General features: G+C 36.6%; 1 protein-coding gene across 3 annotated transcripts in view; it reads right to left on the reverse strand.

Moving 5' to 3' along the window:
* Nucleotides 1–21926, reverse strand: part of erbb4b (erb-b2 receptor tyrosine kinase 4b) — a 379990-nt gene that overhangs the window by 43013 nt on the left and 315051 nt on the right. Inside the window, exons 16-20 of one of the 3 annotated variants that reach the window (XM_087804856.1) lie at nt 20331–20375; nt 16825–16957; nt 14444–14566; nt 12961–13059; nt 7079–7264 (exon numbers count right to left, since the gene is read on the reverse strand). In XM_087804856.1, coding sequence (XP_087660982.1) covers nt 7079–7264; nt 12961–13059; nt 14444–14566; nt 16825–16957; nt 20331–20375 — 586 coding nt within the window. The remainder of the gene's footprint in view (nt 1–7078; nt 7265–12960; nt 13060–14443; nt 14567–16824; nt 16958–20330; nt 20376–21926) is intronic. The other 2 variants (XM_087804857.1, XM_087804859.1) reach the window with 2 other exon arrangements.

Below are 21926 nucleotides of genomic sequence, written 5' to 3' on the forward strand. Positions count from 1 at the left end.
GAACATGAATGCATCGCGGAACATGAATGCATCGCGGAACATGAATGCATCACGGAACATGAATGCATCGCGGAACATGAATGCATCGCGGAACATGAATGCATCGCGGAACATGAATGCATCGCGGGACATGAACGCATCGCGGAACATGAATGCATCGCGGAACATGAATGCATCGCGGAACATGAATGCATCGCGGCTCTGATGAAGCAGCTCATTAGCAGGATTGCCAGCACATCACTGCATTATTAATCTACAGCTGCGACTGCAGAGATCAGGGACCGTCGGGAATTCCTCGAGGACACGGAAAATGTTGGTGAGCCTCGGGGAAAAAATGCACATGTTGATGTAAAGCTACTTGTTTTTTTTATGACTCTTTGTTGGGTTTTTATGACATAAAAGACAGGATTGATACCATTAACGACACAAGTTAATAAATAAATGTAGAAATATGTGTAGAAATGTGTAAATAAATATTGAAACCTTGGAATAAATGACTTTTGATTTTATTTTTGTCCAAGATCAGTTTATTTATTCATCATTTTGACATTTGCTTATTTGTACTATTAATTATTTATGCAATGATTTGCTTCAACATGTATTTATTTCTGTATTATAAAAATAAATGTTTGAATATAAGAATAAATAAATGTTGAGATAAAGACCGGGATAAATAATTTAGAGTAGAAATAAATGAACGAATGTCAAAATGTATAAATAAATAAATACTATAGTCACAGAAATAGCACCAATTTTTTTTTTTTACAAAAGTACAAATAAGTCATTTAATCATGTCATTATATATGTCTATATATATATAGTTACATTTATGATTGTCCATAGTTCTTGTACACGATGGAATAAACCTTTAGATTAATTAAAGAGAACATTTGAATGATCAAATTAAAAACATTTATTATAACAAAGTATATTAAAGTCTAACAATGTTGCTGCATAATCACTTAAGTTAGTAATATTTGTGATTATTATTATTTCTAAAATGTATCTAAAGCTTATGATAATAAAGAAAAACTAAAGTAAAGCTCAAGGTATGAGAAAGTAATCATATTCATTCATGGAGCAGATGCTTCGATACACGTCGGATCAATACTGCGAGTCCTTGAAGAACAGATTCAAACCAAGCTTCTCTGCAGACGAAGTTCACGGTCGTTATTGAGCCTCGAATTACTTTTATTATTTAATTAAAATGTTCTCCACAGTTCTGCCGCTTTGGTTCTCAGAGCTTTTTACATCCCAGCAGTTTATTTTTGGATTTATTTTTATCGTGTTCAAACCAAATAAAAGTGTTATTTCTCAAAATTCAGATTTGAACATGTAGAATCTCTGCGTAAATGATTCAATTCAACATCGTTTCCACCTCAGAGAAACATCGACTTTCATTTGATTCTCTTCCATTTTTTTCGTAACATTTTCAGTTTTGGACAGTTTTTCAGGATAATTGTGGACTTTTAAGAGGTTTGGTTTCTAGAAAATAAACTCTATAACCTCAACGATTGATCACTTTAATCTCTATGTGTAAATATACCAACATGTATTCTAGTTTATGATGCACTTTTAACTATTCTTTAATATTTTACACATGTATATCTTCCTAAATCCTTTGCAGGCTGCACCAACATTTGCACAAAATTCTATAGTATTGTCAGTTTTTGACAGTTTTTCAGAATAATTATGGACTTTTAAGAGGTTTGGTTTCTAGAAAACTAAAAATCTATTTAAAAAAAAAAACTGGTTTTACCACTTTAATGTCTGTGGTTTATAATTTCAACATATATTCTAATAAATCTATAATATCTTCAGTTTTTGACAGTTTTTTCAGGATAATCATGGACTTTTAAGAGGTTTGGTTTCTAGAAAAGAACCTCTATAACCTCAACGATTGATCACTTTAATCTCTATGTGTAAAAATACCAACATGTATTGTAGTTTATGATGCACTTTTAACTTCTCTTTAATATTTTACACATGTATATATTCCTTATCCTTTGCAGGCTGCACCGAAATTTGCACCAAATTCTATAGAATTTAGAGTTTTTCAGGATAATTATGGACTTTTAAGAGGTTTGGTTTCTAGAAAACTAAAAATCTATTAAAAAAAACAACAGGTTTTACCACTTTAATGTCTGTGGTTAATAATTTCAACATATATTCTAATAAATCTATAATATCTTCAGTTTTTAACAGTTTTTTCAGGATAATCATGGACTTTTAAGAGGTTTGGTTTCTAGAAAATAAACTCTATAGCGTCAACGATTGATCACTTTAATCTCTATGTGTAAATATACCAACATGTATTCTAGTTTATGATGCACTTTTAACTACTCTTTAATATTTTAAACATATATATCTTCCTAAATCCTTTGCATGCTGCACCAAAATTTGCTGCAAATTCTATAGTATTGTCCGTTTTTGACAGTTTTTCAGGATAATTATGGACTTTTAAGAGGTTTGGTTTCTAGAAAACTAAAAATCTATTAAAAAAAAACTGGTTTTACCACTTTAATGTCTGTGGTTAATAGTTTCAACATATATTCTAATAAATCTATAATATCTTCAGTTTTTAACAGTTTTTTCAGGATAATTGAGGACTTTTAATAGGTTTGGTTTCTAGAAAAGAACCTCTATAACCTCAACAATTGATCACTTTAATCTCTATGTGTAAATATACCAACATGTATTGTAGTTTATGATGCACTTCTTATTACTTTTTAATATTTTACACATGTATATCTTATATCTTATCTTCCTCTATCCTGTGCAGGCTGCACCACAAGTGTCAATAATATGGTCAGTTTTTGACAGTTTTCCAGGTGTAATTATGTATTTTAAGAGGTTAAGTTTCTATATAACAAACTCTATAACATCAAAGATAGAACCTTTAATCTCTAGCGTGTAAAAATGTATTCTAGTTTATGATGCGCTTTAAGTTCCTTTTTTTAATTTAGTTTCGCACATAATTCTTCTTATACCTAAATATTCTTGTGGAACAAAACTGTTCTTTAAACCAATAGAAGTTCCTGAAGTGACGTTGGGTCTAAAATACAGTAATTATTCTGCATTACATTGAATTCCAGGCAGGATTTATGGAGCTCTGGCTGGAAACATTCATCTAAACTCACTGGAGAGAAATACATAAAACATAATCACACGCGTCCTTAATAAATTAAACATTTCCTTATGTTGACAGACGTATATTTATTCATGTACCATCACTCTCTGTGGTAATTGGAGTGATAATTCCATACTATGGTAAATGTGTTACGAGCAGCGAGTTTGTCAACACGAGAGCGTCGCACATCTTCTGTGATTGCTTTGCTCGCTGATGAATGTTCTGTGAAAGTCGCAGCGAAGCAAACTTTAACAGATGGTTTCCTCCGGCGGGAGCCGACCGAGCACAACTGCCTCCGATTCCTACACAATTGGAATTTTTCACAGAGATATTAAATCCCGCTGCAATTGTAAAGTAGTGATAACGTTGCATTAGTACATGTTACACTGTTTTGTGTACGTGGAGAGTTTGTTGAGACGAACACAGAGAAACTCTTTCTATACGATCTTGTGTTTTGAAGCGTCTTGTGTTCAAATGCACTTGTTTTTCATGATCGTTTTTATAATACAGACAGAGGAGGTTATATGTTGATACAGGTTCAGGCTCTGCTATATTACTCTGTGATTCTCTATATTATTACTCTGAGAATTTCCTTAGTATTATTATTATTATAAGTCTCTGTAGAATTACTCAATGATGCTCCGTAGTATTAGTCAGAGAATTTCTGTAGTTTTACTCCGCAATGCTATGTGGTATTACTCCGTGATGCTATGTGGTATTACTCCGTGATGCTATGTGGTATTACTCCGTGATGCTATGTGGTATTACTCCGTGATGCTATGTGGTATTACTCCGTGATGCTATGTGGTATTACTCCGTGATGCTATGTGGTATTACTCCGTGATGCTATGTGGTATTACTCCGTGATGCTATGTGGTATTACTCCGTGATGCTATGTGGTATTACTCCGCGATGTTCCGTGGTATTACTCCGTGATGCTATGTGGTATTACTCCGTGATGTTCCGTGGTATTACTCCGTGATGCTATGTGGTATTAATCCGTGATGCTCCGTGGTATTACTCCGCGATGCTCTGTGGTATTACTCCGTGATGCTATGTGGTATTACTCCGCGATGTTCCGTGGTATTACTACGTGATGCTATGTGGTATTAATCCGTGATGCTATGTGGTATTACTCCGCGATGCTCCGTGGTATTACTTCGTGATGCTATGTGGTATTACTCTGCGATGCTCTGTGGTATTACTACGTGATGCTATGCGGTATTACTCCGTGATGCTATGTGGTATTACTCCGCAATGCTCCGTGGTATTACTCCGTGATGCTATGTGGTATTACTCCGCGATGCTCCGTGGTATTACTCCGTGATGCTATGTGGTATTACTCTGTGATGCTCCGTGGTATTACTCTGCGATGCTCTGTGGTATTACTCCGTGATGCTATGTGGTATTACTCCGCAATGCTCTGTGGTATTACTCCGCAAAGCTCCGTGGTATTACTCCGCGATGCTCCGTGGTATTACTCCGTGATATTACTCCGCAATGCTCCGTGGTATTACTCTGTGATGCTTTGTGGTATTACTCCGCGATGCTCCGTGGTATTACTCCGTGATGCTCCATGGTATTACTCTGTGATGCTCCGTGGTATTACTATGCGATGCTCTGTGGTATTACTCCGTGATGCTATGTGGTATTACTCCGCAAAGCTCCGTGGTATTACTCCGCGATGCTCCGTGGTATTACTCCGTGGTATTACTCCGCAATGCTCTGTGGTATTACTCTGTGATGCTTTGTGGTATTACTCCGCGATGCTCCGTGGTATTACTTCGCGATGCTCCGTGGTATTACTCCGTGATGCTCCATGGTATTACTCTGTGATGCTATGTGGTATTACTACGTGATGCTATGTGGTATTACTCCGTGATGCTATGTGGTATTACTCCGTGATGCTATGTGGTATTACTCCGTGATGCTATGTGGTATTACTCCGTGATGCTCCGTGGTATTACTCCGCGATGCTCCGTGGTATTACTCCGTGATGCTATGTGGTATTACTCCGTGATGCTAAGTGGTATTACTCCGTGATGCTCCGTGGTATTACTCCGCGATGCTCCATGGTATTACTCCGTGATGCTATGTGGTATTACTCCGCAAAGCTCTGTGGTATTACTCCGCAAAGCTCCGTGGTATTACTCCGCGATGCTCTGTGGTATTACTCCGTGATATTACTCCGCAATGCTCCGTGGTATTACTCTGTGATGCTTTGTGGTGATGCTCCGTGGTATTACTTTGCGATGCTCCGTGGTATTACTCCGTGATGCTCCATGGTATTACTCTGTGATGCTCTGTGGTATTACTCTGCGATGCTCTGTGGTATTACTCTGCGATGCTATGTGGTATTACTACGTGATGCTATGTGGTATTACTACGTGATGCTATGTGGTATTACTCCGTGATGCTATGTGGTATTACTCAGTGATGCTATGTGGTATTACTACGTGATGCTATGTGGTATTACTCCGTGATGCTATGTGGTATTACTACGTGATGCTATGTGGTATTACTCCGTGATGCTATGTGGTATTACTCCGTGATGCTATGTGGTATTACTCCGTGATGCTATGTGGTATTACTACGTGATGCTATGTGGTATTACTCCGTGATGCTCCGTGGTAATACTCCGTGATGCTATGTGGTATTACTCCGCGATGCTATGTAGCATTTCTCCGCAATGCTCCGTGGTATTACTCCGTAATGCTCCTTAGAGTAGAGTAATACTATGGAGCGATAGCGAGTTTTGTTCTGTATTTTATGACACAAGTGAACAATGGTGAAATTATTTTGAATGAATTGGGAAAAGGTTTTACATGTTTGATTGTGTTGTTTCTCTTAATGAGACTCACAATATAGTATAAGTAAGTTACTAAGTAAGTTAAGTATTTATAATAATAATCAATAATGAAAAATGTTCAGAGGTTTGTTCGGAGTAGGTTCAAAGATTGCACCTGATACACCAAGATTGTACTGAAAACAAGTGCTGACGACGTGATGATCCAGGAGTTCTGGTCGTAAATACAAAAGTACTTAAATGATACAAGGAGTTCCTTAATGTACTACCTGAGGTACATCAACCATTTAAGGTAATACTGTAAAAACAATTTACATTTTTCAGAACATCATAGCTTATGGGCAGACCCAATCCAGATGAGAACAACGGCCTCAGAATTTAGGGTCTGGCTCCTCAACGACAAGTCATCAAAAGCGTAAACAAGGACACACAACAACAAGGACACACAACAAACAAGACACACAACAAACATGGACACACAACAAACATGGACAGACAACAAACAAAGACACACAACAAAACAAAGACACACAACAAACATGGACACACAACAAACATGGACAGACAACAAACAAAGACACACAACAAACAAGGACACACAACAAACAAGGACACACAACAAAACAAGGACACACAACAAACATGGACACACAACAAACATGGACACACAACAAACATGGACACACAACAAACAAGGACACACAACAAAACAAAGACACACAACAAACAAGGACACGCAACAAACACGGACACGCAACAAACACAGACACACAACAAACACGGACACACAACAAACACGGACACACAACAAACATGGACACACAACAAACACGGACACACACCAAACATGGACACACACCAAACACGGACACACAAGAAACAAGGACACACAACAAACACGGACACGCAACAAACCAGGACACACAACAAACAAGGACACACAACAAACCAGGACACACAACAAACAAGGACACACAACAAACCAGGACACACAACAAACATGGACACACAACAAACACGGACACACAACAAACATGGACACACAACAAACGCGGACACACAACAAACATGGACACACACCAAACACGGACACACACCAAACATGGACACACAACAAACACGGACACACAACATGGACGTACCTTGGCGATCTGCACACACCAGTTGAGCAGCAGCTGCGAGCCGATGTTGTCCTGGTGCTCGAGCACGTAGTCCAGCAGGCAACCGTGAGGCATGAGCTGCGTCACCAGCTGGATGGTAGGACTCAGGCTGACGCCCAGCAGACGCACCAGGTGAGGGTGTTCCATGCTCGCCATGATCAGGGCCTCCTGGTGAGACACCATTTCACTCAGGCATGTGGGAGGAAACATGTGAGTTTTAACCTCAGTGTGAACTTCATTCTTGAACAGTTTCAACAGAAAACTAAATAAAACTAAATGTTTCTTGAACAAACTTTACGTGTGAAAATCTCACATTATAACCAAACACTAGTTCACTTTAGCTTGAAGAGCAACTAAAGTGTGGATTTAAGTGAGTCTTAAGTAGATCTTAGAAACTCATCAGTGTGTGTGTGTGTTTGTTGTTGTGATGTGTGACTCTATTGTATCATCAGTGTGTGTTTGTTGTTGTGATGTGTGACTCTATTGTATCATCAGTGTGTGTTTGTTGTTGTGATGTGTGACTCTATTGTATCATCAGTGTGTGTTTGTTGTTGTGATGTGTGACTCTATTGTATCATCAGTGTGTGTTTGTTGTTGTCATTCGTGACTCTATTGTGTCATCAGTGTGTGATGTTGTGATGTGTGACTCTATTGTATCATCAGTGTGTGTGTTGTTGTGATGTGTGACTCTATTGTATCATCAGTGTGTGTGTGTGTTGTTGTGATGTGTGACTCTATTGTATCATCAGTGTGTGTTTGTTGTTGTCATGTGTGACACTCTTGTATCAGCGGTGTGTGTGTTGTTGTGATGTGTGACTCTATTGTGTCATCAGTGTGTGTTGTTGTGATGTGTGACTCTATTATATCATCAGTGTGTGTGTGTTGGTGTGATGTGTGACTTTATTGTATCATCAGTGTGTGTTTGTTGTTGTCATGTGTGACTCTATTGTATCATCGGTGTGTGTGTTGTTGTGATGTGTGACTCTATTGTATCATCAGTGTGTGTGTGTTGTTGTGATGTGTGACTCTATTGTATCATCAGTGTGTGTGTGTTGTTGTGATGTGTGACTCTATTGTATCATCAGTGTGTGTTGTTGTGATGTGTGACTCTATTGTATCATCAGTGTGTTTTTGTTGTTGTGATGTGTGACTCTATTGTATCATCAGTGTGTGTGTTGTTGTGATGTGTGACTCTATTGTATCATCAGTGTGTGTGTGTTGTTGTCATGTGTGACTCTATTGTATCATCAGTGTGTGTGTTTGTTGTTGTGATGTGTGACTCTATTGTATCATCAGTGTGTGTGTGTTGTGATGTGTGACTCTATTGTGTCATCAGTGTGTGATGTTGTGATGTGTGACTCTATTGTATCATCAGTGTGTGATGTTGTGATGTGTGACTCTATTGTATCATCAGTGTGTGATGTTGTGATGTGTGACTCTATTGTATCATCAGTGTGTGTGTGTTGTGATGTGTGACTCTATTGTATCATCAGTGTGTGTGTGTTTGTTGTTGTGGTGTGTGACTCTATTGTATCATCAGTGTGTGTGTGTGTGTTGTTGTGGTGTGTGACTCTATTGTATCATCAGTGTGTGTGTGTGTGTTGTTGTGATGCGTGACTCTATTGTGTCATCCGTGTGTGTGTGTTCATCACAACAACACACACACACGGATGATACAATAGAGTCACACATCATAACAACACAAATACACACTTTAGTTCAACTTTAAGTTCATATAGTCACAGAAGAAGGAATCAAGTCTTTAATGAGCTGCTTTATGAGGAGAAAAATAGAACATTTCATTTTTGTGTAGTAAATTGTGATTCTCAGGACCTTCCTTCGAGGACCTGCTGTTTCCGTTGCATCCGTAGATTTCAAAGATCGTCTTATTTTTTGGGGTCAAAGCGAAAAGCAAGTTTGTTTATGTGAACTCGTCGCTGACAAGCGTGTAAATGCATGAGGATCTGGTGACGCCTCACATCAGAGCATGTTTACAGAACCGCTGACACACACCTGGATTTACGTGACTCAGGGATTACGACTCAAACATAATTCAGCGGCGAATACCTGCTCCATGTTTGCTCAAAGGCGCCTCATAAATCCTCCAGACTTAAACCTCGCACTTGAACATGTCGTGGTATTTTGTAAATGTCGTCTCCGAGCGACAATCATGTATCTGTGAGTCCAGGCGCGGAAATATTCACACACTATCTAAGCTTTTTGGTATTTTAAAGCCTCATCTACAGATTTATCTCCATGGTTTCTTGAAGGAAAAAATAAGGTTTGGGACTCGAACCCAAGAAGATTCGAACGAACAAATAGAACATGTTTGATTCTTGTAAGATTGATCAGGAAACTGATGTCATTTAATATTAAACGTCAAAACATTCCTTTTCTCGCAATAAATCGATTTTTATTGTATAAATATCGGCTCTAATATTTAATATTGTGGATCATGTTCCACCTCATCACGTTTGGATTGTTCCCTCCTTAAACAAAGAGAGGAGCATTTAAAACCCTAATCAATACTTTTTAAATTGAGCAACATTTTTGGACTCATCTAAAAATATATTAATGTTTTACCTCGAAGTACATGAGCCGCTCTAGTAGAAGAACTCACATTTCTCCTTCAAACTCTTCACTGGCTGCCAGTTTCTTTCAGGATCATTTTAAAATTCTGGTTCTTACTTTCAGATCTATTCATGGTCAGACCTTCCATCAGTGATCTGATCCAGACTTACACCCCAGCTCGGGCTCTGAGGTCTGTGGATCAGAATCTACTGATGGTTCCTGAACTTCTGGACCAGAGGAGAGAAATCCTTCCAGACTGTTGCTCCTAAGCTTTGGAACCATCTCTGTGTTTGATGATCTACTGACTCCTTCAAGAAACATCTGTGTTTGATGATCTACTGACTCCTTCAAGAAACATCTGTGTTTGATGATCTACTGACTCCTTCAAGAAACATCTGTGTTTGATGATCTACTGACTCCTTCAAGAAACATCAGTGTTTGATGATCTACTGACTCCTTCAAGAAACATCTGTGTTTGATGATCTACTGACTCCTTCAAGAAACATCTGTGTTTGATGATCTACTGACTCCTTCAAGAAACATCTGTGTTTGATGATCTACTGACTCCTTCAAGAAACATCAGTGTTTGATGATCTACTGACTCCTTCAAGAAACATCTGTGTTTGATGATCTACTGACTCCTTCAAGAAACATCTGTGTTTGATGACCTACTGACTCCTTCAAGAAACATCTGTGTTTGATGATCTACTGACTCCTTCAAGAAACATCTGTGTTTGATGATCTACTGACTCCTTCAAGAAACATCTGTGTTTGATGATCTACTGACTCCTTCAAGAAACATCTGTGTTTGATGATCTACTGACTCCTTCAAGAAACATCTGTGTTTGATGATCTACTGACTCCTTCAAGAAACATCTGTGTTTGATGATCTACTGACTCCTTCAAGAAACATCTGTGTTTGATGATCTACTGACTCCTTCAAGAAACATCTGTGTTTGATGATCTACTGACTCCTTCAAGAAACATCTCTGTGTTTGATGATCTACTGACTCCTTCAAGAAACATCTCTGTGTTTGATGATCTACTGACTCCTTCAAGAAACATCTGTGTTTGATGATCTACTGACTCCTTCAAGAAACATCTGTGTTTGATGATCTACTGACTCCTTCAAGAAACATCTGTGTTTGATGATCTACTGACTCCTTCAAGAAACATCTCTGTGTTTGATGATCTACTGACTCCTTCAAGAAACATCTCTGTGTTTGATGATCTACTGACTCCTTCAAGAAACATCTGTGTTTGATGATCTACTGACTCCTTCAAGAAACATCTGTGTTTGATGATCTACTGACTCCTTCAAGAAACATCTGTGTTTGATGATCTACTGACTCCTTCAAGAAACATCTAAAGACACTTTTATTTGTGGCTTTTTCTTCACTTTCTTGTTGCTGCTGTGTTTGTCTCTGTGTTTGATTCTATATTTTATTGTGTATTGTTTTGTTGTTTAAACACTTTGTGACCCTGGTCTGAGAAAGATATTTACAAATAACTCTTACTTACTTACTGACATAAACTAGTATATTTAATTTATAAACAATGCTCCAAAATACCTCCACAAAGTATCACATCTGGATAAAACAAACACACATTGACGTGAGAAAAGCAGATGTTCATTAAACCAGTGAAGATTATTTTATCAGGTAAACTGAATGTAATTGAATATTTCACTATATTTGCAAACACTGTTGCCAATTAACATGTTTATTTCCACCTCCGCAGGATCTTTGCTGATGAATATGAGAAGGTGTTTAGACACAACTGTCACTCATGTTTCCTCAACTGTTCTATTGGAGTTAATGTTGGCGACGAGATGCTCACGTGGCTCTTAATATCGCCTCCAAATATTGACTTGTTTACTCCAGACAGAGCAAGACCATGGTCGGGTGTTTTTACGCTCTTGAAATTACAATTCATAATAAGAAGTTGTGTTTAATACACTTTCATTTTATCTGAATAAAATTATCTAAAAACATCATTGTCTGAAACTGTATAAAAATTCGATTTTTAACCAAAGTGCAATATAATAAAAAAAATAAAAGGAAGTTGATTCTTCAGAATAAATTCTCCTGTTAATGCAAGAATATCAATAATGACAAAAAAAACACACCAAGATGACATATTAACATCAAGGTTCTTCTTGTGACTAAAAAATCCCTGAACAAACGAAAAAAAAGAAGCAGAGATTATTGTTCACTGCAGCTGCTGACTATAATAACCTTGATGGGATTCGAACTCATGTCCTCAAGAGTGTTGAGTTCGACCAAACGATCGATCTTCGCTTCATACGACAGAGAAATTAAAGACGTGTAGGTGAATCTACCATAAATATAATGGTCGGCGATACAAAGAGAAGGTTCGCGCTAAACAAACATGACGTTTTTAGAAACATCGCCCGGACAGGACCCAGAAAAAAAGGGATTGACCCGATCTGTGTGTTATTCAGGTGAACCTCGAGCAGAAAAGTACGTCCTACATTTATTTAACCACGTATTTAGAAACTTTTTTTGGCATTTGAAACACGATTAATATCAGCAGGTGACAGCAGAACTGATCTCACACAGGAAGTGGGCGATGAAGAAGAAAGTGTTGGTGGATCCAGATGGTAATATGGACCAGTAGCAAATATCTATTGTGTGAGTGACAATAACAATAAAGTAAACAGAAAAACAAAAACACAAACCACTGAGGTCATGATAGATAGAAGTGATCGACTTACGAAGCTTCATGAAGCGTTGTTTTCAGAGTGATTTGCACTTTGGATTTGATTCATTTAAAGTCAAAGTTTTATTTAAACTGCTCAGAGATGATGACTCTGGAGCAGAGAGCGCCATCTAGTGGTCATCGAATCAGAGGACAGCGCTTCATGAAGCGTCTCTGACGGATAACGACACAACCATCGTCACAAATATCGCGAACGATTCATAGATGTTTGACGAACAAACTACCTTCGAAGACGATAAATCGAACCTCAAACCTGCTCCGACTGTGGAGAGTTAAGCTCAACTGGGTCGCCTTAGATCTGCATCTGAACGTGTGTTGTGCGTTGATGAGCGTCATTTCATCTGCTTTGCATCATCGTTTGGTAACGATTTCGTTTTTGACTCGAGATGTGAAACTTTTTTTAGAATTCTTCTGTGTGACATCAGAACATGGTGACGATCATAGAACTATGTTATCTAAATATTTACAATAAAGCTGAAGAGATGGAGGTGGAATAATTAAAATACAACATATTTGTTGTGTTTGCAGTTGAAATGTACAAACATACTCACGTCCATGAACTCGACATTGGCTTTGGGTCCCGTGACTTCGTTGAGGATTTTAATGGCCACAGGGATCTTCACCGTTTCACCCTCTGGGACCCAGATTCCCTAAAAAAAACATGTCACAGAAAACATTAAAAGCTTTTACTGTTGGTTTAAAACAATCGTGAACATTTTCTATTTATTTGAGAAATGGGTTCAAGTGATACTTCACTTTTCTACTCACCCTCATGTTGACTAATGTTGGATTATTTTACTAATGTGTTCTTTTTAGAGTTAGAGACAAACATGTTTGTTCATTTTAATGTAGCGACTGGAGCTCAGTTGTCTTCGTCCAAAAAGACACTTAAAAACATCCAAATACCTTCAAACTGCTCGTCTGTCTCCACAAGAAGATTGTTTTCAAATAAAACTTAAGTCTATATTTTAAGATTCAAACACATTGATATCAGTGCATGTGCGCAGGATTCAAACTGATGGATCAACAGCTAAAACACATGTAAAATACAGACTTATTTCAGTTTTTTTCCAGATCAATTCTTCTCATGTGGAGCTTCAACACAAGATGTTACAGTCGAGCAGTTTGAAGGCGTTTAGATGTGGTCCAGCGTCTTTTTGGACGAAGACGAAGACAACTGAGCTGCAGTCGCTACATTAAAATGAGCAAACATGTTAAACAGTCTTGTTCGACACTGTAGAAAACTGACCAGAAACTGTTTCCTTCAACTGAGAAAAATCTCTAAACTTAGGAAAATGTTGTCGGAACATGATCTGGATCCTATAATCCATGTGTTTGTTTCTTCTCGTCTGGACTATTGTAACAGTTTGTTTTCATGTCTTAACAAGAAGGATGTGTCTCGCCTGCAGTTGATTCAAAACTCTGCAGCCAGAATTCTGAGCCGCTCTAGTAGAAGAACTCACATTTCTCCTTAAAACTCTTCACTGGCTTCCAGTATCTTTCAGGATCAACTTTAAAATTCTGGTTCTTACTTTCAGATCTATTCATGGTCAGGCTCCTCCTTACATCACTGATCTGATCCAGCCTTACACCCCAGCTCGGGCTCTGAGGTCTGTGGATCAGAATCTACTTATGGTTCCACTCACACGGCTCAGGACCAGAGGAGAGAAATCTTTTCAGGCTGTTGCTCCTAAGCTTTGGAACGATCTTCTCTCTCTTTGCTCTTGATGATCTACTGACTCCTTTAAGAAACATCTTAAGACGTTTCTATTTGTTCAGGCTTTTCCTTGATTTTCTGGAACTCCTGTGTTGTTCTCAGTATTATCTTGATCTTTAAAGTATATACTTTTTTGAGTATTGTTTTGATTGTTTAAGCGCTTTGTGACCCTGGTCTCGAAAAGCGCTATATAAATAAATATTACTTACTTACTTAAATAATGATTGTTTTAACAAATATATATTTTTACTTTTCTCCTTCACAGCGACGTGGAGTCGAACGGGTCCAACAGTTGCAACAACAGGTTCTGGTCTCACCTTGTACACGGTCCCGAAGGCGCCCGAGCCGAGGATCTTCACCCTTTTGAGCTCCGTCTCTTTCAAGATGCGCAGCTGAGCCTGGTTCGGCGCCGTTCCACTGGGCGTCAGCGGCTCCACCAACTACAGCCCGGAGCAACATCATGTGAAGACTGCGTTAGTGACTCGCCAGTGAACCTGCTAACTTCGTAATCAGGATCCAACACGGCTCTGAACCGGATCGACCCATTTTCCACAACATCGAGCCGAGTTAAAACACAACGCGAGTCTTTGGCGAATAATCATCTGCATGAACGGAGGAAAAACAAGAGAAAACGGTGAATTAAGATTCTTCGCTTCAAGTCTCTGCACTCGTGTCTTCGCAGATCTTTGTGCCTCGAGGACTGAGTCTGGATCTTCTCATGCTGACCACCGTCCTGACCTCCCTGCGTCTCTGCCTCCACATTCAGACTTACTTCACACTTAACTTTCACTTCAGGTGTCGTACAAGAAGAACTGTTGGCGACGACCGAGAGTTTCTTTACTTTGTGCTCGATGAAGGAGGAGAAACATTATTATACAAATTTAACAGATGGATTTAGTTGGAGAGGAAGTTCTTCAATAACCTACTCCTTCGAAACTTATTCAAAAGTCTTCAAAAATCTACAGTTTTAGAAAATGATCATTTGTTTCAGGGTTTGAAACAAATTTACAATTCTAGGAAATTAAAAAGTACGGAATTCTATCTTGTCTGCAAGCACTAATTCTACTAAAAAATAAAAAATAAATAAAATAAATTGTACATTTTGCATTGAAATAAATATAACTAAAGAATTTGACGATTCAGTTTTCGGGCAGGAGTGGAGTAAAAGTATCATTAAGTTCTGTTCTATGTTAGTCTTTGTATCCGTTGTCTTTGTTATTTTTCTTTGATCTATGTTCTTTATCTTTATCTTTAGATTGTATCATCTTGTTCTTTCTCTTGATTTCTCTTTGTTCTTGTTCTTATTTGATTTAATTTATTTTTTTATGAATAATTGCTGTATTGCTGTGGCTAATTGGAAAAAACAATTTCATCAATAAAGTTCTACCTACCTGCTATTATTTGTATTGTATTGAATGAAAATCAGCTTTTCTGTCAACCCAGATAAAGAAAAAAGATAAAAATTAAAGTTATGCTAAATAATACAAGGACCCACACATGTGTGAATTTTTTTTTTTTACTTTTTTGGGGTCACAATGAGATTTAAATTGTATATTATTGTGTTTTTGCTTTATTTGTATGTGATGTATTATGTAAACTGTCTGTATCTTTGTTGAGGACGATACATGGAAAGTAACATTGTTTTAAAACTGGTGCAGAATCTTTTTAATGTAACTGAACATTGTTCTTTTAAATAAACTGAAACTGAAAAATAACCAGAATGAAACAACAAGGATTAAACCCTGGAGTTTTGTACCCGAGTGTTTCAGAAACTGAACCAACGACCTGTGACATCAGGTGTGACATCAGCAGAGTTAAACTGCAGTTAAAGAACTTTCATTTGTGGCCATGTGTCAGTACATGATATGGATCCAAGAACACATGTAGGATCACCTGATTTGATTCGCCGTTTTTAAGAAAAACTGATGCGAACAGAATTGGTTTAACGTGAAGAAAAATCAATTTGACATGAAGTGTTTGTATCTTTTTAGGTCTTTGTCATATTTCCTTTGATCTTTGCACTTTAAATTTGCACTTTGTTTTGTATTTGTTCTTTGTTCTTTTTATTTGCCCTTTGTTCTTGTTCTCGCTTTATATGAACCTTCTGGACCTTCTATCGTCCTAGTGAACTGGAAACCTCATTTCACAAAGGAGATCTCCAGAGGATTAATAAAGTCTATATAATCTAATCTAATCCAAGATGAAAGACTTGTTTGAACGTCTCAAACATACGTGGTGAATGCATAGTCTTGAAACTAAAAACAATTCATTTCTTTTAAAATAACTAAATGTAATATGTTGCTACAATCAAATGTTAAATAAAAATATATATTTATGTATATAATGTAATTTTTTCTTTCATTCTTACACATAGACATTGATTTTCTAATAACAATAATTCAAAATACATTTTCATCAAGACCTGGGATCAGTAAAATAAAGGAATCTTAGAAAAAGCATCCAAGTGATGGTTCATCTTGTTTTCATTTAAAATTAAATATATTTAGTTTGTATTTCCAAAGATAAGTTTATAAAAAAAACCTTCATGAATTAAATGATTCTCGAGGTGAGAAATGACTGAAGGTTCGTCCACATGAAGACGAGCTCGATCCTCGGGGATCATGAACCGAACCCCAGAAGAAGAAGCTTCTTCTCCTCCATCATTGAAGTGTCGCTCCTTCAATCACTTCATCTTCACCTCTGTTTCCAGGAACCGTCGAAGGGCTCGTTTCTTCTTGATGTTCTTGCGCCGCAGAGAGACGGCGACGCTCAGCACCAGGATCACCAGCATGAAGAGGCTGCCGATCACTCCGGCCGCAATCAGGGGCGTTCTGGAGAGAGAAGGACATGGAAGTCCTTACATCAGTCAATTAAACCAGAGACGGAAGCTTCCAGACGTGTGAATCCAAACATGCTTTTCTGAATGAAACGTTTCTAAAAACAAAACCTTCTGGATTCAAAGGAAACGATTTAAACACTGATGTGAACGAACATCTCGACCAGAAGTTTGACGAGTCGTTCAGTTTAGCATCAAATGTTTGTAATACTTTGATGTGTTTTTGATAATTATAGAAGTACATTAGTGGCAACAGAGTATTGAAAGTTGAATTTAACATTTTCAATGTTGACACTTGGAATATTTTAATAATTTCATTCAATCATTTCTATATTTAAAGCTTGATCTTTTGGGGGGAATAGTTTAATTTAATCATTTGTTTATTTAAATGTTTTTTTTTTAATTTATAAGTATTATTTATTTATTTTTTATTTAGAATTTTCAATGGTTTTGTTTTTTCCACACATTAATATTAATATTTTAATAATTTCATTCAATCCTTTCTGTATTTAAAGCTTGATCTTTTGGGGGTAATAGTTTAATTTAATCATTTGTTTATTTAAATGTTTTTTTTTAATTTATAAGTATTATTTATTTATTTTTTATTTAGAATTTTCAATGGTTTTGTTTTTTCCACACATTAATATTAATATTTTAATAATTTCATTCATTCATTTCTGTATTTAAAGATTGATCTTTTGGGGGGAATAGTTTAATTTAATCATTTGTTTATTTAAATGTTTTTTTTTTAACTTATAAGTATTATTATTTTTTTTTAATTTAGAATTTTCAATGGTTTTGTTTTTTCCACACATTAATATTAATATTTTAATAATTTCATTCAATCATTTCTGTATTTAAATGTTGATCTTTTGGGGGGATTTTTTTTATTTAATAATTTGTTTATTTAAATGTTTTTTTTTTTACTTTATAAGTATTATTTAAATCAATGTTCGACGTTGAGTTGAAAGAACCGTTGTTGACATTGACATGACATTTTTTGTATCTTTTTAGGTCTTTGTCATATTTCCTTTGATCTTTGCACTTTAAATTTGCACTTTGTTATGTATTTGTACTTTGTTCTTTTTATTAAATGTTGATCTTTTTGGGGGAATTTTTTTATTTACTAATTTGTTTATTTAAATGTTTTTTTTTAACTTTATAAGTATTATTTAATTTTTTTAATGAAGTATTTTCAAAGGTATACTTTTTTTTGTACATTAATAATAATATTTTAACTCAAATAATTCCAAAATACATATTTTTATTTTTTTTTCTAAATTATTTTTATTCATAGCCTTCTTAATTAAAAAATAGAAACATTGTTATAATAGTGACACCAGACATTATCTAAACAGAACCAAACGACTTGATTAAACCTTTAACGAATCATGTGATGCGAAGACGATCAAGTGAATGTTTTTTTTGGGGGAATTATTGTAATAAGAATATTTAAAGAATTTATATTGACAATATTAATACAAATAAAAAAACGTTATCTAAAATAAAACACTTGTTCAACTTTCCATATATTAATGATTAAGTTCAATTATAACAAAAATACTCAAATACTAAACAGAAAAAATAACATTAAAAAAAAAGTGGTTAGAGCAATCGCCCCAAAGCAAGAAGGTTGCTGGTTCGCTTCCAGGTTTTGAGTTAGTCAACTTCTTATCTTATCTTATGATCTTTCTGTGTGTAGTTAGTATGTTCTCCCCGTGTCGCGTGGGTTTACTCCGGACACTCCGGTTTCCTCCCACAGTCCAAAAACAAAATTATCCATAGGTATGAGTGTGTGTGTGAATGGTTGTCTATCTTTGTGTGTCCTGAGACAGACTGGTGTCCTGTCCAGGGTGTCCCCTGCCTCTCGCCCTATGATACTGGGATAGCCCCCCCCCCCCCCCCCCCTCGTGACCTCCACAAGGGATTCATTTGTATAGAAAATGAATTAATAAATAGTTTCATCATTTCAAATGTTAAAATACTGATTGACTTCCATAGATATTGTCGTCAGGTTCAGTTTCAGACTCTTGACTCTGAGTCGAGTAGATCAACACGACGGTCCAGAAGTGAGTCCTGGACTCGTCCGATGGACGGTTCAGTGTGTCGTCCGTCGACAGCAGAGTCACGGGCGTCAGATAAGAAGCTTTCAATCACGCCTGGCAGCCGATACCTCCAGCAGGTAGAGATTTACACGATGTGAGGCGTCTAAGCCGGAGGTTAGCGGGATGCGCCTGATGTTCGCAGCCTCCGCATCAGATAAGAGCTTATCGGCTCACCGGGTCAGCGGCGCCCGACCTGAAGAGGTCTCTATCAAGTCTCTCCCGATGTTTTTCCCACACTTGTTTATTTCTGCGTCAAGTACTCGCGCCTGATATCATGGTGTTTATCGAGGGGCGCTCGGCTCGGGCCTGCAGGGGAGGCTGAACTCGCCAATAAAACTGGAATTTGAACCTAAATACACATTCATTCACATCATTTATCTGCAGTTCTACTGGGTTTTCTTACTGCTGGTGAAATGTCCAAATAAATAAAACACAAAAAGTAAAAAAAAAAGGATTTGAAAAAAACACTTAAAGTATAAATAATTGAATAAATAAATATTGAAATACATAATGATGTTTAACTATGTTAATCTTTGTATCCTTTACTTTATGTTTATTTCCTTGGATCTATGTTCTTTTTCTGGAACTCCTGTGTTGTTCTCAGTATTATCTTGATCTTTAAAGTATATACTTTTTTGAGTATTGTTTTGATTGTTAAAGTGCTTTGTGACCCTGGTCTGGAAAAGGGCTATATAAATAAATATTACTTACTTACTTTATATTTGCAGTTTGTTCTTTTATTTGCACTTTGTTCTTGTTTTTATTAAACTATCGTCTGCTGTGAACTGGAAAAACAATTTCCCGAAGGAGATCTCCCGAGAGATTGATAAAATCCATCCATCCATTTAAAAGTACAAATAAATATAAGTGAAAATATATAAATACATGAATGTATATATATACACAAAAATACCACGGTTCTGCGAAGAATTATTTTTTGTATTTATTCACATATTTTGGCACTTTTATATTTATCCACACATTTTTTTATATTTAGTTATACATTTATATATGGACATATTACATTATGTATTAAAATATGTATTAATGTATAATTATGTCATTAATGGTATTAACATATTCTGTATTAATCATCTCAGTTATCTGTAACTTGTATATATAGTTTAATGAATTAAATGATGAAATGAAGATGTTAAAGGTAGTTTTAGTGTGAAACACAATCAACTTAAACACAATATTCAAATGGTCTCAACACATGGACATCAAATCCAAATGCATTGAACAATATTTCAAAAAACCTACCGATCCATCCATCCTATGCAGTCCTGCAGTCTGGGTCCAATACACCTGTTAATACAATACACATGCAAAAATACAAAATAAAAAAGAATTAAGATGACATACAGAACACAGCGTTCGTTTTTTAAACCCTTGTCTTCATCTGTTAAAAATAATAATCGGTCTTTTTTTTGTGCTGAAACGCTTCATGTATTTAACTTGACAGAAGTGCTAAAGACACAAAAATGAATGGATTATTCCAAGACATACTATTAATTCTGAATAGAATATACATATTTCTTTCTTTTTCCTTCTTTAGTGATCCAGTGATTTGAGTTCATCAGCCTCACAATATACTACTATGACATACTGCAACAATAATGTAACATTTGCTCTGAACTGATGCATCAATACTTGTATTATATTTAAACAAGAAGCAAAACCTTCCTAATAAACTATTGAAATATCTATAATAAAATAATAAAAATATCAACCAGAAAGTTTTTTTTTTATGCATAAATTATTGACGGCAAAGTCCTGAGCTAAAACTATGACGTCACATTTCCTAACCGCTTTTAAGTGCGATTAAAGATAACTTTACAAAGATAACTACGAACGTCGAAGGAGTGAATGCTGACCCTGACCTTGAGCAATAATAACATCGGTGGAAACATTTGGAGAAAGATTTTTATCAGCTTGTGAAAATGCGAAAAAGATATAACAGCGAACTAACAGCTCTGTGCTTCAGGAAGGTCTCACACATGTAAACTCTGTGTCTTTCTCACTTATATACGAGTAAATAGTGCAACGATAATCTGTTCTTTGTTAAAGTAAAATACTTTATTCCGACTCCTGACCTGATGATTAGTTTCAACTACCATAGTAGAAGAAGTGTCTTCATCACTCGAGAGAAAAACTAGACTCCCGCCATGAGGACCTCTTCGATGTGAAACACCGAGAGTCCAGGGATCGTCTTTGTACGTCATTTCACACCAATTATGTTGGGAAACGTCCAGTGACAGCGTCGTATTTCCCTCACGTCGACTCGTGTTGCTCGTGCGCACATCGTACATTTGCAGATGCGTTTGCATCTGGACCTGCTTCGTCTCCAGATACGTCCTGGTGATTTAATACAACTATTACATTTCAAAGTGTCAAATTGGGCACGACTGGCATCCGACTTCACGGCTCACGGTGTGTTACTGCTCACTTCAGAAGTTTTATTGCTCCTCAGAGACGCGCTTTCATCCGGAGTACGTTCGTCGGATGTTGCCGAGAAGCTGCGGCGCGAGAGGAAAAGCAAATAAACTTGCATTTGGATTTTTAATTGTGCCCTAAAAAAAAATGAAAATGGATTCTGCAGATCATTCCATGAGTTAAAGTCTTGGCCAAACGTTCACTTGGCAGGTCCCTGATGCCACCTGTGACAAATCAGTCCAATTTCTTTTCCAAGGATATTAAACGACTAAACGGACTTGATTTCCTCCCAAGAAAAAAGGTGGATGTGGCAGAATTGGGTTATGATTTTTATTGAGAACATTCACCGAATTAAATATTTTTTCTTATTAAATGAGTCATGAAAGCAACTGAAGAGGTTCCTTCTGTTGAAGTAGAGGCTGA

The sequence above is a fragment of the Callionymus lyra genome, chromosome 12 (genome assembly GCF_982586985.1).
Source record: "Callionymus lyra chromosome 12, fCalLyr1.hap1.1, whole genome shotgun sequence".
Classification (NCBI taxonomy): Eukaryota; Metazoa; Chordata; class Actinopteri; order Syngnathiformes; family Callionymidae; genus Callionymus; species Callionymus lyra.